Raw genomic sequence first — 14,448 nt, forward strand, 5'->3', positions numbered from 1 at the left:
AGTAAGATGTTATGTCCAATAAAGATATTTCATTTTTAATTTTAAACAGACATGTAGCAGAATATTTTTCCTTGCCTTATTTAAGAAGTGAGAGAATTCTTTGCAAAAGCTCCTTCACAGAAAAATTTTCAATGTCATTTCAATGTGGATAAATCATTATATTCAAAGGCTGACACTAAACACAGAAGACTTGTGTGCCTGAAGAAAGATGCCATTCAGAAATAGGGAAGAGAATAATTAGAATTCTTACAACATGCTTTTAAACAATACAGGCTAAACTGGGTATAAAGTCAGAGAGGGGAAAAATAAAGGCATTTTCTTGGATTTCACATTAAACAGTCATGTGCCAGAAACAAAAAGACTGTCCTGGGAACAAAAATCCATGACTTTTCCCATCTCCAAAACAAGCACTCCTTTTCATTTGGCTCCAGCAGCACAAATTCAAACAGAAACAACCTCCACACAAACCTGTGGGCCTTGGGATGCTTCCCTGGAAGTTGTGGTTCTGGATCCACCACCTACATAACCACAGTTAAACCTAAATAACCTGCTGCTGAAACAAAAAAAAAAATAGGTGTGTTTGGAAATATGGTCCTAAGGAAGCTCCAAAATCCTGGATTCCAACAAGATTTGGGCAAGACAAGAGCTGGAAGTTATTTATGCATCTAAGAGGCAACTTCTGGAGCAGGTAAGAAGTTGAAAAAGGTGGGAATTTTTGAACCACTTGAACCACTTTTTTTTTTTTTTTTTAAGTGGGAATTTTAGCACCATTTTTGAGCAGAAGTTGGGATTTCTCTGTGGGTTTAAGGCAGGATAAAATCTCCCGGTGCTGCAAGGGACAGTGTCAGCCTGCTCACCCCTTTTCTGGCTGCACTAACGATCTGGAAGCCATGTGTCAGGTCAGATCAGCTTATGGACCCAAACAACCTCCAGCCCAGGAATTAAAAAGAAAATAATGCTTTCAAACAGCAGCAAGCTGACCTGACTGCTGATTGAGGCAGGTCAAAAAGCAAAGCCACGTTTTGGGGTGACAGCTGGCAATAAAGTGTGCTTGGGCCAATTAAGGAACTGTACCTTGAGGTACTTGATATTCCACTAATCTTGGACTAGATCCAGGGAAAAAAAGGGGGAGATAATTGACAATCATTAACTTCTAAGAATTAGTGCTCATCTGTTCACGTCTTCACACTAATTATGCAAAGTAGCTCGCTTTACAACAGGCAGCCTGTCACAGCTCGGTAACAGACACGGCGCTGCAAGGCACGTCTGTTGGCAAATAAAGGGAATATTAACAACTGTGCTTTTCTCAATCACAAAGAACAAATCCATTTCCTCAAGAAAGCCACATGGTGCTTGAATTTCCATCTTGTTTCTTCTCCCACAATGCTTTTTCCCCTGGCTGCTGGCTGGATTTAAGCTGAGTGCAAGCTGCCTTTTCTTGACGCGGTAATCCAGAACTGAGGCAGCACCATCAGCACTGATCCCTGCTGGAATCCTGGATGCTGAGAATTTTAAATTTCTGTGCTGAAATTTAAAATTCACAGGCCCACAAGAAAATATTCCATTTGATCTGAGGCCGTGGAGAAGCCTTCAAAAATTGATTGATAGCACTGGGATTATGGGTGTGTAGTTTGATTAGAAGTGTGTAATATGTAATGTAATGTAATGTAATGTAATGTAATATAATATAATATAATATAATAGTGTGTAATATATAATAAACATATAATATATAATATATGGTATGTAATATATAATATATGACATATAATATATAATGTATATGTAACATATAACATATATATCATATATAGTACATAATATATAATATATAATATATAATATATAATATATAATGTATAATGTATAGTATATAATATATAATGTATAATATATAATGTATAATGTATAATGTATAACAACAGGGTGGAAAACTTAAGAGTTTAAGGTTTTAGAATATCGTAATATATATATATATAAAACAAGATGGAGGTTTTAGGGCAGTGGCTGCTTGTTCTTCTTCATGGCTTTGTATAGTATTTTGTAATTGAACAGAAAAATCCACATTGTGGGACATGAGTGATTAGTTATTGGGTTAAAATGAAAATCATTTAGGTGTCATTTTTTAATTGGATAGTTTAGCCTTAAAAATCTTGTAACAAAAGATAGTTAGCCATTTTATGCCGTGTTAGTAGAATGCTGTAGAACTCAGGACTTGCAATATAAATAAGAAATAATAAACATCTAAACCTGAACACAAAATACCATCTCAAGTGCCTTCCTTGACAGAGGAAGAAAAAGAAGCTGAGAATCCCCAGATTGGGATTCCTGTTGGATTCCCAAGTCCCAGAGGATTCCCAGTGGATTCCCAGTTCTCAGTGGATTCCCAATTCCCAGTGATTTCCCAATTCCCAGAGGATTCCCAATTCCCAGAGGATTCCCACAGCCTGGCAGGGGTGGATTCCCAATTCCTGGTGGATTCCCAGAGGATTCCCAATTCCCACAGGATTCCCACAGCCTGGCAGGGCTGGATTCCCAATTCCTGGTGGATTCCCAATTCCCAGTGGATTCCCAATTCCTGGTGGATTCCCAATTCCCAGAGGATTCCCAGAGGATTCCCAATTCCCAGAGGATTCCCAATTCCCAGAGGATTCCCTCAGCCTAGCAGGGGTGGATTCCCAATTCCCAGTGGATTCCCAATTCCCAGAGGATTCCCTCAGCCTAGCAGGGGTGGATTCCCAATTCCCAGAGGTTCCCAATTCCCACTGGATTCCAAATTCCCACTGGATTCCTACAGCCTGGCAGGGCTGGATTCCCAATTCCCAGAGGATTCCCAGAGGATTCCCAATTCCCAGTGGATTCCCAATTCCCAGAGGATTCCCAATTCCCAGAGGATTCCCAATTCCCACTGGATTCCTACAGCCTGGCAGGGCTGGATTCCCAATTCCCAGAGGATTCCCAATTCCCAGAGGGTTCCCACAGCCTGGCAGGGCTGGATTCCCAATTCCCAGAGGATTCCCAATTCCCAGAGGAATCCCAATTCCTGGTGGATTCCCACAGCCTGGCAGGGCTGGATTCCCAATTCCCAGAGGATTCCCAATTCCCAGAGGATTCCCACAGCCTGGCAGGCTGCAGCTCTGTTTCACTGTGCCCAGTTCAGCTGACAAAGGCTGGCATTTCGCTGCTTTCCCTGTGTTTCACCTCCTCTTGGCAGATGTTTTTGCTCCACCCCCACAAAGGCTTGGCAGCCCTAAAAACCCGCACATGGCTGAGGCTGGATGGATGGCAGGAAAAATCAGAGATATCCCCACATGGGGAGAAATTCTCACCTTGAGTAGATCATACCAAAGTCAATGGTTTTACCATTAACAGCCCAATTTACCATAAATAAATAAATAAAATATAATATTAAATCAGAGGGGTTTTTTTCCCCAAATCACAACTCTTGTTAACTCTCTGTTGTGAACATCTGTTTCCATTTTAGCCCCTGAAAAATCCAGTTTAAATTTCTTGGGTTTTTTGTTGATCTCATGATTTCTATCAGAAATGTTTGCTTGTATTGAGAGTCCAGGATTTTCCTGGATTTCCCAGAGTCTGACATTATCCCCACCTCACTGTAGCTGTGAAAACAGACACCAGAAATCAGATTGAGCTAAAGACTCTCAGAATTTCATTGATTTCAAAATAAATCTTTCACTGCTTGGCACTCATAAAAGACAACATTCACTCACCTTAAAAGAGATGTCAATTTTCCACCTATTTTGCAAATTTCTCTACAAAGGGAGAGAAATTTGCATTGGGATATTGACTATAAACAGGAAATCAAGTAATTTTTTAGGAACAGTGAGAAAAAAAATGGACATAGAAAAATAAATTTTAACTTTGTGTGCATTTTCAGGATCAAATCATGATCTTAAGTGATTCAGGACCAAATATTGATCTTTAATGGACAGGAATATTCAATTCTGTAATCCAGAAACCTCAAAGCACATAGGAACAAGCCTGAATCTCTCCTTACTAAACATGTGGAACTGCCTGATGTTGTTCTGCACAATCACAAACTTTTTTTTGAGGATATTTACTAAATTCTGGGTTGCCCATCAGTCAGACCCTCAGCTTTAAGAAGTAAAACATTTTTAACAGGCTGATTTACAAAAAAAAAAAAATTTCTGTATTTTCATTTTCTTATGCTGTAGCACATTATGGAGAGCATCAACTATTCCCTTCCAAAAATATTATCAGCTGAGAAAATGCCAATAATGGAAAAAGTGACAAAGAGCAGCAGCTCCAGGGTGATTATTCTGCCATCATTCACTCTGATTAAAAGGACAGGGCACTGCCTGGCACTTGGGCAGAAATCAAAGCTGATTTTCAGTGCCTCAAGACTAAATTCACCTTCGGGGCTCATTCCTGGGCCAGAACCTCTGCAGCCACGTGGCCACAAAGCTCCAGATCAGATGCTGAGATGATCACAAAGGGAGAATTCCAGCTGGAAGATCCACACCAAAGCTCTGCTCCTCTCCCTGGCAATTTTCCCTTCTTCTTCCTCTCTATTCCCATCAATCAAATGCTTCCACACCCTTCAATTCTCACTGTAACAGACCCTAAGCATTCTTATTTCCCTAAGGTGGCAGAAATTCATCCATATTCAAGCAATGGGGGTTGTTTCTCTTTTTTTCCTCCTGTACTTCAAGTGAAATCAGCTCTGTCTTTGCATTGCAAGCACATTACTTAAAGAAAATTTACTTTGCAAATACAGCACATTACTTAAAGAAAAATAAAATCATTCCAGTGCAACTGTGCTCTTACAAAATCCTGAACCTCAGCATAATTACATAAGGAACACACAGGCACAGGAAAATTTGTTAATCTTGCATCACAGACAAGTCCCCTACAAAAACTGATTGGGAAACCACAACAACTCTTTGGTCCCGTGCTCCCAAATAAAATTCATGGGAAAAAAAAACAAAAAGCCACATATTTAACCACAATGTGATTAACAACAGAGCAGGAGAATGTTAAGCACAGAGGAAGAGACAACAGAAAAATTAACCCAAGGACTCATTTTGCATTTCCCCACATGGTGAGAACTCATCTGTATTATGTTACCTGCATGGATAATGAATAATGAGGATTTGCTTGCTCTGTTTTACATGAAGGTAATTCAGATTGGGTGGGTGCAGAGTGCTCTGAAATAGAACAAATCTGCATTGATTTTCTGATGCAGATATTTAAAACAAGCACTTCACAGGATTTTTGTTCAGAAATGCCTGCATTCACAAGGAAAACACTCATTCCCCACCAAACACAGGCACATGAAAGATGACATCACCTCCCAAAAACACTTCCCCTTTTTTGGGCAGCACTTCTCTCTTACTTAAGGGATTTTTTCTTTCTATTTCCAAACCCATTCTTTACTTGTTACAATGCTGAGGTGCCACATGGCAGACCAAAACTCTCGAGCATGTGGAAGAACTCCAGGAATTATCTCTGGCCCTTTCTCTAGTCTTTATATAGTCTGAAGAATTTTTCCATTCCTGTTTGGGAGCTTGGGGGTGGTGGGGGAGGGTAACAGATTGTTTTGTTTTAAGTTATTTTTATTAACTGCCTGCTATCTGCTGACTGCCTGGGAAATTTATGGCAAACACTGGCCTCCATCTGGCCTGACAATAAAAAAAAAAAAAATTAAAAAAGAACTGCACAAGAATGAGTGTTAAGGAGGAAAAAAAATTAACAGATGACATGGCTCCTACAAATGCACCAAATTACAGTTGCTGGCTGCATCTCCCAGTGGAGCTCAAAAGCTTGCAGATGTTCAGAGAGTCTGAATGTTCTCATGACAACTCTAAAACAGGGTCTCAGATTACAAAAATCACTCAGGAAGAGGAAGGCTTGAGTGGAAACCATTTTCTCTTTCAACATTTTTTTTAACCATCTTGGCATTTCATTACCCATCATGAATTTTTAGATCGTTCACAGCTCTAAAAAAATACCAAGCTCTTTCTAAATAATTAGTATTAATTTATTCAGTGAAAAAAAATATTTGAAAAGGTCACTTTTCCTTCTGCTTTATTTTCAATTCAGAAAGAGAGAGGGGGAACATAACCAGCCGTGTTCACGTGTTTCAAGCAAGCACAACAACCTCCATTTCTCTCTCTTTCACAGCAGAATTCCTCATTTCACTGGCAAATCATCCAAAAAGTGAAAATGCTTTTGTTCTCTTCTTGTACTTCAGATAAAAAGCTGTTTGGTTTGGGTGTTTGTTTGTTTTTTAATTGAAAATCTCCAGCAAGCACAGAGCCAGGCAGCTTGGCCAAGTGTTTGTCTGCGATTCACGTGCAAGGTCTCCCTTCCCTGATTATCTGGCTTCCCACTGCTGAATACTTCCATGTATTGTGCTGCAACTATTGAAAGCATCAAGCACTTCAGTTCCTGGGTTGTGCTTTGTGGTGCCATAAAACAGAATCATGGAATTATTTCGGTTGGAAAAGCTCTGCAAGAGCATCGAGTCCAACTGTTACCCCAGCACTGCCAAAGCCACCATTAAACCTCATCACTAAGCACCACGAAAATGTTTTTAAACTGCTTTTTAAATATCTAGCCACTCTACCACTGCCCTGGGCAGCTTATTTCAGTGCTGGACAATCCTCCCAGCAGAGAAATATTTCTTAATATCCAACCTAAACCTCTCCTGGCACACCTTGAGGCCGTTTCCTCTATTCAAACCGTTCGGATAATGGGCTGCAGCATCATACACATGGGTGCACCTTAAGTCTCCAAAAGGAAACAGAGCTCTGGCAACCCAAGGATACCCGAGCTGACACCTGAGCTCCCACACAGCCAATGCCACCATCTCACATGTCCCCACAGCCCAGCTCCTGTCAAGCCCTACCCAACATATTTTCAGAGCTCAGGAAATTTTATTACCTTTGTATCCACAAACCCCCATACAAACACAACCTCGCCTTTCTCTCCATAACCTCTCAGCCCCTCCCAAACCTCAGCTATCCCTACACTAAAATTCACTTTTCCTGCCTTTCACAAGCCTTTTTTTTTTTCCTTTTATTGCCAAAATAGCCCATGCTGACCCCTCCTAAACCAGTCCCAGGTTTATCCCCTAGAGAAACACAACCCCAAAGCCACTCTGTGCACATCAGCCCTGCTGGTGATGTCCTGCTGCTCCTCACCCACACATCCTCCTCCTCCAGCAGGATTCTGCCCGTGACAATCCCTCCATCCACAAGGTCACATCAGGCTCCTGTCTGCCGTCCTGTACCTCCCTCCCGGCAGCCACCTGCCAAATCTACCTGTCCCCGTCATGCCCAGTCTTTTCTTTCTCATTCCCAGCCCCTCACATGATGCTGCAGCCCCCCAAATCCCTTTAATGATCCCAAATCCGCCCGCAACACTCGCAGAGCTCAGTACCATAAAACCTTTCCTGAACGCCCCATCCCTTCTGTCCCACCCCCATCCTTCCCACAACACCTTCAATAGGTGTTAAACCCTATTGTACCCCAAATCAGCCCCGTTAACTCTGCGAACACCCCAAATTCTCCCAGATAAAACCCCTCAAGACCCCATCCTAAGGTTTAAAACCCCTCCCTATCCCCTCAATTCCAGCGCCTCCAAAGCGCTGCGCTCCCCATCCCTCGCACCCCAACGCCCCCAAATCGGCGTTTAACGCTATTTCCTCCACGAGCAGAGCCACGGATGTGAAAATCTCAGTTGCTCTCACACCAAATTCCTTCTAAATCCATCAAAACCCTCCAGATCGCCCCTTCAGCGCCCCTCCAGCACACCCCGCACACCCCGCATACCCCCTCCCCACCCCACAGCCCCTTCAGCGCAGCCCTGCCGCTGGCTGTCACCCTTCTCCTCGCCTTCCCCGCTGTCCCCTCCGGTACCTGACGAAGGGCCCCGGGGCTCGGGGCCGGGGCCGGTGTCGCGGGGGCGGCGGGAGGAGCGCGGAGCGGCCGCACAGCGCCATGGCGACCGCGATGCGCCCGGGCGACGGGGCGGCTCCGCCACTGCGGCCCTGCGCCCCGCCCCGCGCAGCCCGCTCCACTCGGCACGGGGGGGGAGAGGATATGGCACACCCGCACTGCTCCTTCTGCTCCCAGCTTTTCTGTCGGTCCAGGATTTGTCCTGAGTTTTTATCTCCTCTCACAGGAAGCGCGTTTGGGAATTCTGGGATAGCGGCTCTAGCTGGGAGTAAACATAGCGGGGTGAGGTTGATCACCCCTCCGGCAGGAATGGGCTCGTCCAAGTCCAGCCCCCCGCTCACACACCCCTCACGCCCCCCCTGCCGTTCGCTCTTGGGCGCGTCCAGCCCCCACCGCTGCTGATGTCCCCCCCCCCGCGATGGGGCGTGGGCTCGTCCGATGGCAGGGACGGGGGACAAGGGACGCCTGAGACCCCCTCAGACCCCCTGAGACCCGGGGAGGGGACAAGAGACCCTTGAGACACCGGGGAGGGGGACAAGGGACCCCTGAGACCCCGGGCTATGGGGACAAGGGACCCCTGAGACCCTCTGAGATCCCGTGGAGGGGGAACAAGGGACCCCGAAAATCCCGGGCAGAGGGTCAAAGGACCCCTGAGACCCTGGGGAGGGGAACAAGGGACCTCTGACACCCCCTCAGATCCCGGGGAGGGCGGTCAAGGGACCCCTGAATCCCTTGGGAAGGGGTGACACAGAGCCCCCTGAGAATGTGTGACACAAAAGCCTCCAGGGAGGAGTGACAGCGAGCCCTGAGGGGACATGGAGACCCCGACGTCCTGCAGAGCCCCGAGGGGTGGTGTACCCTGGTGTCCCCAAAGTATTGTCCCCAAAAACACCCTACAGCACACAGACAGGCCCTGGCTCCCCATGTCCACCCAGCGTTGCACCCACCATGGGACACCTCCCCAGCTGTCATTCCCTATAAAACCACCACAGCCCCATCTGGGCACCCCTCTGGGGTGTCACCAACACCCCACATGGTCTTTTTTGTGTTATCCCCAAAAAATATCCCCTCCTTCCAACCATTACCCCTCTGTGTGCTAATACCAGCACAACCACCCTGACAGACATCCTTTATTCTCTTTACACCAAAAATTAAAGGAGTTTTGCCCGCTCTGCCCAGAGATCCCAGCCTTGCTGGCCTCTGACACTCTTTCCCCAGTCTTCTCCTATTTTACTGATGTGTCACCATTGCCAAACAACTAAGGCAGCACCCCAGGGAGCAGGAGCAGGGATTTTGGGTCCTGCACAGAAAACCTGCAAGGATCTACAAAGAACTGAGGTCGTCACTCTTCAGGGAAGGATCTGGAGCCAGGCTTTGAGGGACACAGGGCTGAAACCCATTAATCCCACATCCCTCAGCTGAGGGGAACACATCCTGCTCCTCCTGCATGCTCCTGCCTCACCACCCACCCCTGGGGGAAGGAGTAGAGGTTGAGTAAGCATCAAGGAACGCTGAATTTGCTGTGGAGGCTCTCATTCCCCCCTAGAATGTTAATCCCCATCCCCCAGTGCTAATCTCTGACGAGTTCCCTGCACCATTAATCTCCCCAGCTCCTCATCCCTGGTGGAGAGTGGGATAACACCCCTTGTCTGCATCTTATTTTAATTACACCAGTGTTTGACAGCAGCAGTGTAAAGCCCCAAATCTGCAGCTTTGGGGTGTGATGGAGACATGGGGCTGCCTGGAGCAAGCTCCTTTTCCCTTCCCAAAGGATCTCAATTCAGTGGGGAACACTCAGGGGCTCTCATTCCCACCTCACTTTTAACCTGGTGCAGATGAGAACGCGTTCCAAAGTGCTCTTTCCTTTTTTCCCCAAAAATGAAATCGGACTTTGCTCAGTGCCACAGAGCAAAGACAAGATAAATAAATATTCTGGGCCATGGCCCAGCTGCCCTGCAGCCACTGAGAAGCATTTTAGCTGTCCTTGATAAAACTCTGATGGTTCCATGTACAGACAAGTCTCCATTGCACAGGTTGTGCTGACAAGGAGCTGGCACCATCCCAATCCCAAATTTCTTCCTGTTTTTGGAGCCCCTGGACACACTTTGAGCTTGCTAAGGCAGCATCACCAACAGGAGCTGAAGGCCTGGAAGGAAAAGTGGATAGGATTGCTAAAAACCCTTTGCTTTCCTCTAGAATGATCCTGAAATGCATCCCTCCTGCTTCTCTTGTCCTTTGCTGGGTGGGACAGTGTCCTGCAGAGCTCCTGCTGCTTGTCCCATCCCAGTCCATGAACCACCAGCTTCCAGAAGCTTTTCCCAAGCCCCCTCTACATCCAACACCTACATAAGGAAGGACACATGTCCTGACAGCACATCCTTCTCCTGCAACATCTGAGTGCTGTCTTGGCTCCTTCCATCTCCTCTCTTCCATCTCCATGAGGCTGCCCAGGCACTCCAAAGCCCAGGAACACATCAAGGCTATGGTGGGAGAGGAGAGGGAAAAGGGAAATTCCCAGGATTGGATTTAGGGATATTTTTCCCCAAAAACTCTTTCAGCCAACAAGAGGAGATATTTCACACCGACCGCTGCTGTGGCCTGTATGTCCCTTGGGGTGACAAATCAGGCCAACAACCTGGAACACACCCAACAGAGAGGTCAGGCTTCCTGGAGAAGGAGGGAGGTGAGGTGGAAGGGGGAAGAAGGTGACATCAGCTATTGTTCCTGCTCTCCAGCTTCCTGAGCTTCCCTATCCCACTATTGTTGCATGTTTTGAGGGCTGCAAAAGCTGAGTGAAGCCCAGAACAATTCCCAAAGAGAGGAAGAGGGGAGGCAGAGTGGTTTGGAAAGAGGGGAAAGTTGCTGCTGATGTTTCTTGGGTCCTCCTGATCTAGATATTGTCCAAAAGCAAACAGCAGATGTGGGTTGAGCAGGTAGAGCGGATCCTCACTGTGTTTTCAGCTTGGGTACTTCAGGGTTGGCATCTCCCCACGGAGACAGCTGCCTGCACACCCTCTTCCCTGGAAACCTGTTTATTTTTAGTAAATCCCTGCTGGAGAAAACAATTCTGTACACACAGAGAGGCCAAAATTAGCTGTTCACCCTGAGATGTGCACCTGGAGAGGTTCTTTATTCCCCCATCCATGAGGAATGCCTAAACTTCCCACCCTGGGCTGATGGTTGCTCACTGAGGCTGGAGGCTGAATTTTATATAAAAATTGATTGGTACATCCCATCCCACTGGGACCTGCACAACCCTTCCCCATGGAAAACGTTGGTTGCTGGGAATGTGGGCTGTGGGATGGCTTTGACGTCCTGGTGCACACTAAGGAACCATCCATGAGCCATCCTGCAGGACTACCCAGGATGGTGGAACCCCAGGAAGATCTGTCTCCATCCCTGATGGGCAAAGGCAACCCCAGAAATAACCCCAGAGTCAGCAGCTCCAAATAAAACCAAACAGAAAAGCTTTATGACTCACAAATCCCACTTCCAGCCAAGGATCCATCCTTTAGGGCTTTCAATTTGCTTTTTCCTTATCCCTCTGTAGCATCAAGGAGCTATTTTCCTACTGCAACAGCACTTTTAAGGAAATAATTCCAATTTCTTGGAGAGAAAACATGAACTGTGCTCTGCTTGCATGGTAAACAAACCATGTCCCTTGCTGTGCTTCCTAAGAACTGTTTTTCTTCCTTTTTCCTCAGATTTGTGGGATCCTGTTGTATTTATGGGATCCTATGAATGTTTCAGAGGAGTCCACCCTCCAGGCAATGGATGTTCACTCAGAGAATGGACTTGCTGCCTGCAGAGCTCTTACTGAAAAATTTATGAACAGCTTGAGAAAGGAATAAAATGAGACTGTTTGAAAAGTTGCCCACTTTTACCTGGGCAGGGAAAATTAAGTAATAAATGATGATGGCTATAAAAAGCCTCCTACTCCATCTATCCAAGTTCTTCAGGCTAGAAAATCTTCATTCTTCTCTAGTGCTATTTTAGGAGGAGAGATATTAAAATTTCCTCTGGCCTGAAATTACTGTTTTATTCTTACCACAAAAATAAAAGCAGCCCCCAGGTCAAAGAAAACAAAAGGGTGAGTTACTCCAACAAGCTGAGATCTGCTTGTTTATACCATCCTGAATCTGGCACCACACACCCATCAAAGACAGGGTGGAGATGCAGGAGGTGATGGAGACACAACGCACCAAGATCCTGCAAGCACAGGAAACGTCTCAAAAAATAGCAGTGCTGACCCTGAGTTACCCAGACTTGTTTTGTTATAGCCACTGCTCTTTGTAAATTAAGAGTTTGGTTGAGAAATAGAGGTAGCCGAGGGTGACCAGGAAATGGGAAGGATTTTTTGGATGTTCTGTTTGCAAACTGGCTCCATGCAAAGAGGGAATTTGGTGCTGGTGGTGGTCACTGCTGAAGTTCTTTTTGGCTTTTCCAACAGTGGATGGAGCAAAGAGATGTTTGCTGGCTGATGGGGGAACAAACCATTATCCCTGAGAATAATTTGGTGTCATGGCTTCTTCATTTCAACATGTTTTGGGACATCTCCAGGTGCTATAGGATCATGGAATAACTTGGGTTGGAAGGGACTTGAAGACCATCTTCTTTGGCCATATCAGATTTACCAGCATGAAATTTGGTCTGCAAAAAATCAGGAAATTGCTGTCTGGAAGGGTGTGCTGGTGTCTCTCCCCTGACACACTGGAGGCTCTGGAAAGGTTCTTCAAAACAAGGAACAGTCTGGATATGGTTTAGGATCAGAGGAAGGAACCTCAGGATGTCTCTATTCCAACCTTCTTCTCAAAGCATGTCACCCTAGTTTTTTAAGATTTTCTAAGCCTTCTGATGTTGACATCCTTGTAGTGAGCTTTCTCACACACTTTCTGTAAATAACTCATTGTTTTGCATTCCTTTATGGAAGAGGAGAAATCGGATAGACTGTTGGTTTAACCAGTGTCATTGGAGAGGTGGCACTGTCACCCTCCAATCCGCTGTCACTTTTGGAAAACTATACATGTTGGAGTCAGAAAATAAACTTCCCTTTTTTCTTCACCTTGAAAACAGTGCTGTGAGCTTGTGTTCTTTTGTGTCCTATAGTGACAAAGCAGGATCACCCATGAGGTCACACCAGGTTGCTCTGGGCTATCTTCAGTTTGGTCCTGAAACCATCCAAGGATGGAGACACTGAAACCTCCCTGGTACCCCAAACCTCAAAGATCTCCCTGGGACCTATTCCTCTCCCACTGCTTGCCCAAAACCTCCACCTAGCCACCCTCAGCATTCCAGGTGTGTGGCCACCACCTCCTGGAGCCCTACACTCATCTTTTTTCCCACTTTTTGAGCCTCAGATGAGCAGAGGAAGCCAGGCCCCAGAGCATTTGCTGGACCTCCCCTGCATCTCGTTATCTCCAGGAACAACTTCCCACCTCTCCCATCCCGCTTCCTCCAGAGCTCAAATCCCTCCCTGCATTGTGCTTCACCCTTCAAAGGGCCTCATCTCAACACTGCCTGAGGATACACTGCTTAAATCCTGATTTCAGCCAGCAGCACCAGATTTTGCAGTTCCTTCTCAAGTCTCTGCCTGTTGGCCTGGGGAGAGGCTGCGACTTCAGGCAGTGCAGCATCTCCAAAGGCTGGATGTACAAGGAAAGAACATCTCCAAGCATCTCCTTGTTGGGCAGAGCTCCTCAGCTGGTGGTCCTGGAGAGCTCTGGGCTCCTCCTAAGGCATCCACAGATGATTAAGAAAGTGAATTGGCCGAGATGCTTCTGTTTGCTATAACTCTGTTGCATAATACTGTGAAATTGATATGGTTTCTATGAAGATATGGATCATAGAATTCCAGAATGGTTTGGGTTGGAAGATGCCTTAAAAATGATCTTATTCCATCTCCCTGCTATGAGCAGAGCCAGGCAACCTGTGCCAGGGCCTCACCACCCTCACAGCAAAGAATTTCTTCCCAATATTCCATCTAAATGTCCCCTCTGCCATTCCCCTTGTCCTTGCACTCCAGGCCCTTGTCATGAAGGAGCCATGAAAATTTCTCCATAAAAATTTTCCTGGTTTTCCTCTTCCAAACAGACCCTCAGAAGCTCTTTCCCTCTAAGAGGATTTTCCTTCATCTTTCACCCACCATTTTTCCCAGAGATCAGCCAGGATTTCTCCTTAGCAGGAATTTTGCATTCCTGGACTCCCCATTTTCAGCTTGCAATGGTTTCTGTCTCAGAAATATGAGCTGAGAATGCCAGGCATGTCAGGAAGGAAAAATCCATCTAAGCTTTTCATCTCCTTTTGTCAGCATTTCATCTAAGCAGGATTTTCATGCTGCTGATTCATCTCCAAGAGCTTCCCACCCACCTCCATGTTCATTCCAGTGCTTCCCACATCCTTTGCAAGGGGAGGGAACCACTGGTGCTGCAGTGGGATCAGAGACCTAAATCCTCTGAATCCCTCCTTTTTCTCCAAAGAACATTTATGTCCTCAGGCTTCATCTCTG

General features: G+C 46.0%; 1 protein-coding gene across 1 annotated transcript in view; it reads right to left on the reverse strand.

Moving 5' to 3' along the window:
- DNAAF9 (dynein axonemal assembly factor 9) overlaps positions 1-8,003 on the reverse strand; it is a 75,618-nt gene extending 67,615 nt beyond the window's left edge. Inside the window, exon 1 of the mRNA XM_059470138.1 lies at positions 7,905-8,003. Coding sequence (XP_059326121.1) covers positions 7,905-7,987 — 83 coding nt within the window. The 5' untranslated portion in view covers positions 7,988-8,003. The remainder of the gene's footprint in view (positions 1-7,904) is intronic.
- Between the last annotated feature and the right edge of the window lie 6,445 nt (positions 8,004-14,448).

The sequence above is a fragment of the Ammospiza nelsoni genome, chromosome 4 (genome assembly GCF_027579445.1).
Source record: "Ammospiza nelsoni isolate bAmmNel1 chromosome 4, bAmmNel1.pri, whole genome shotgun sequence".
Classification (NCBI taxonomy): domain Eukaryota; kingdom Metazoa; phylum Chordata; class Aves; order Passeriformes; family Passerellidae; genus Ammospiza; species Ammospiza nelsoni.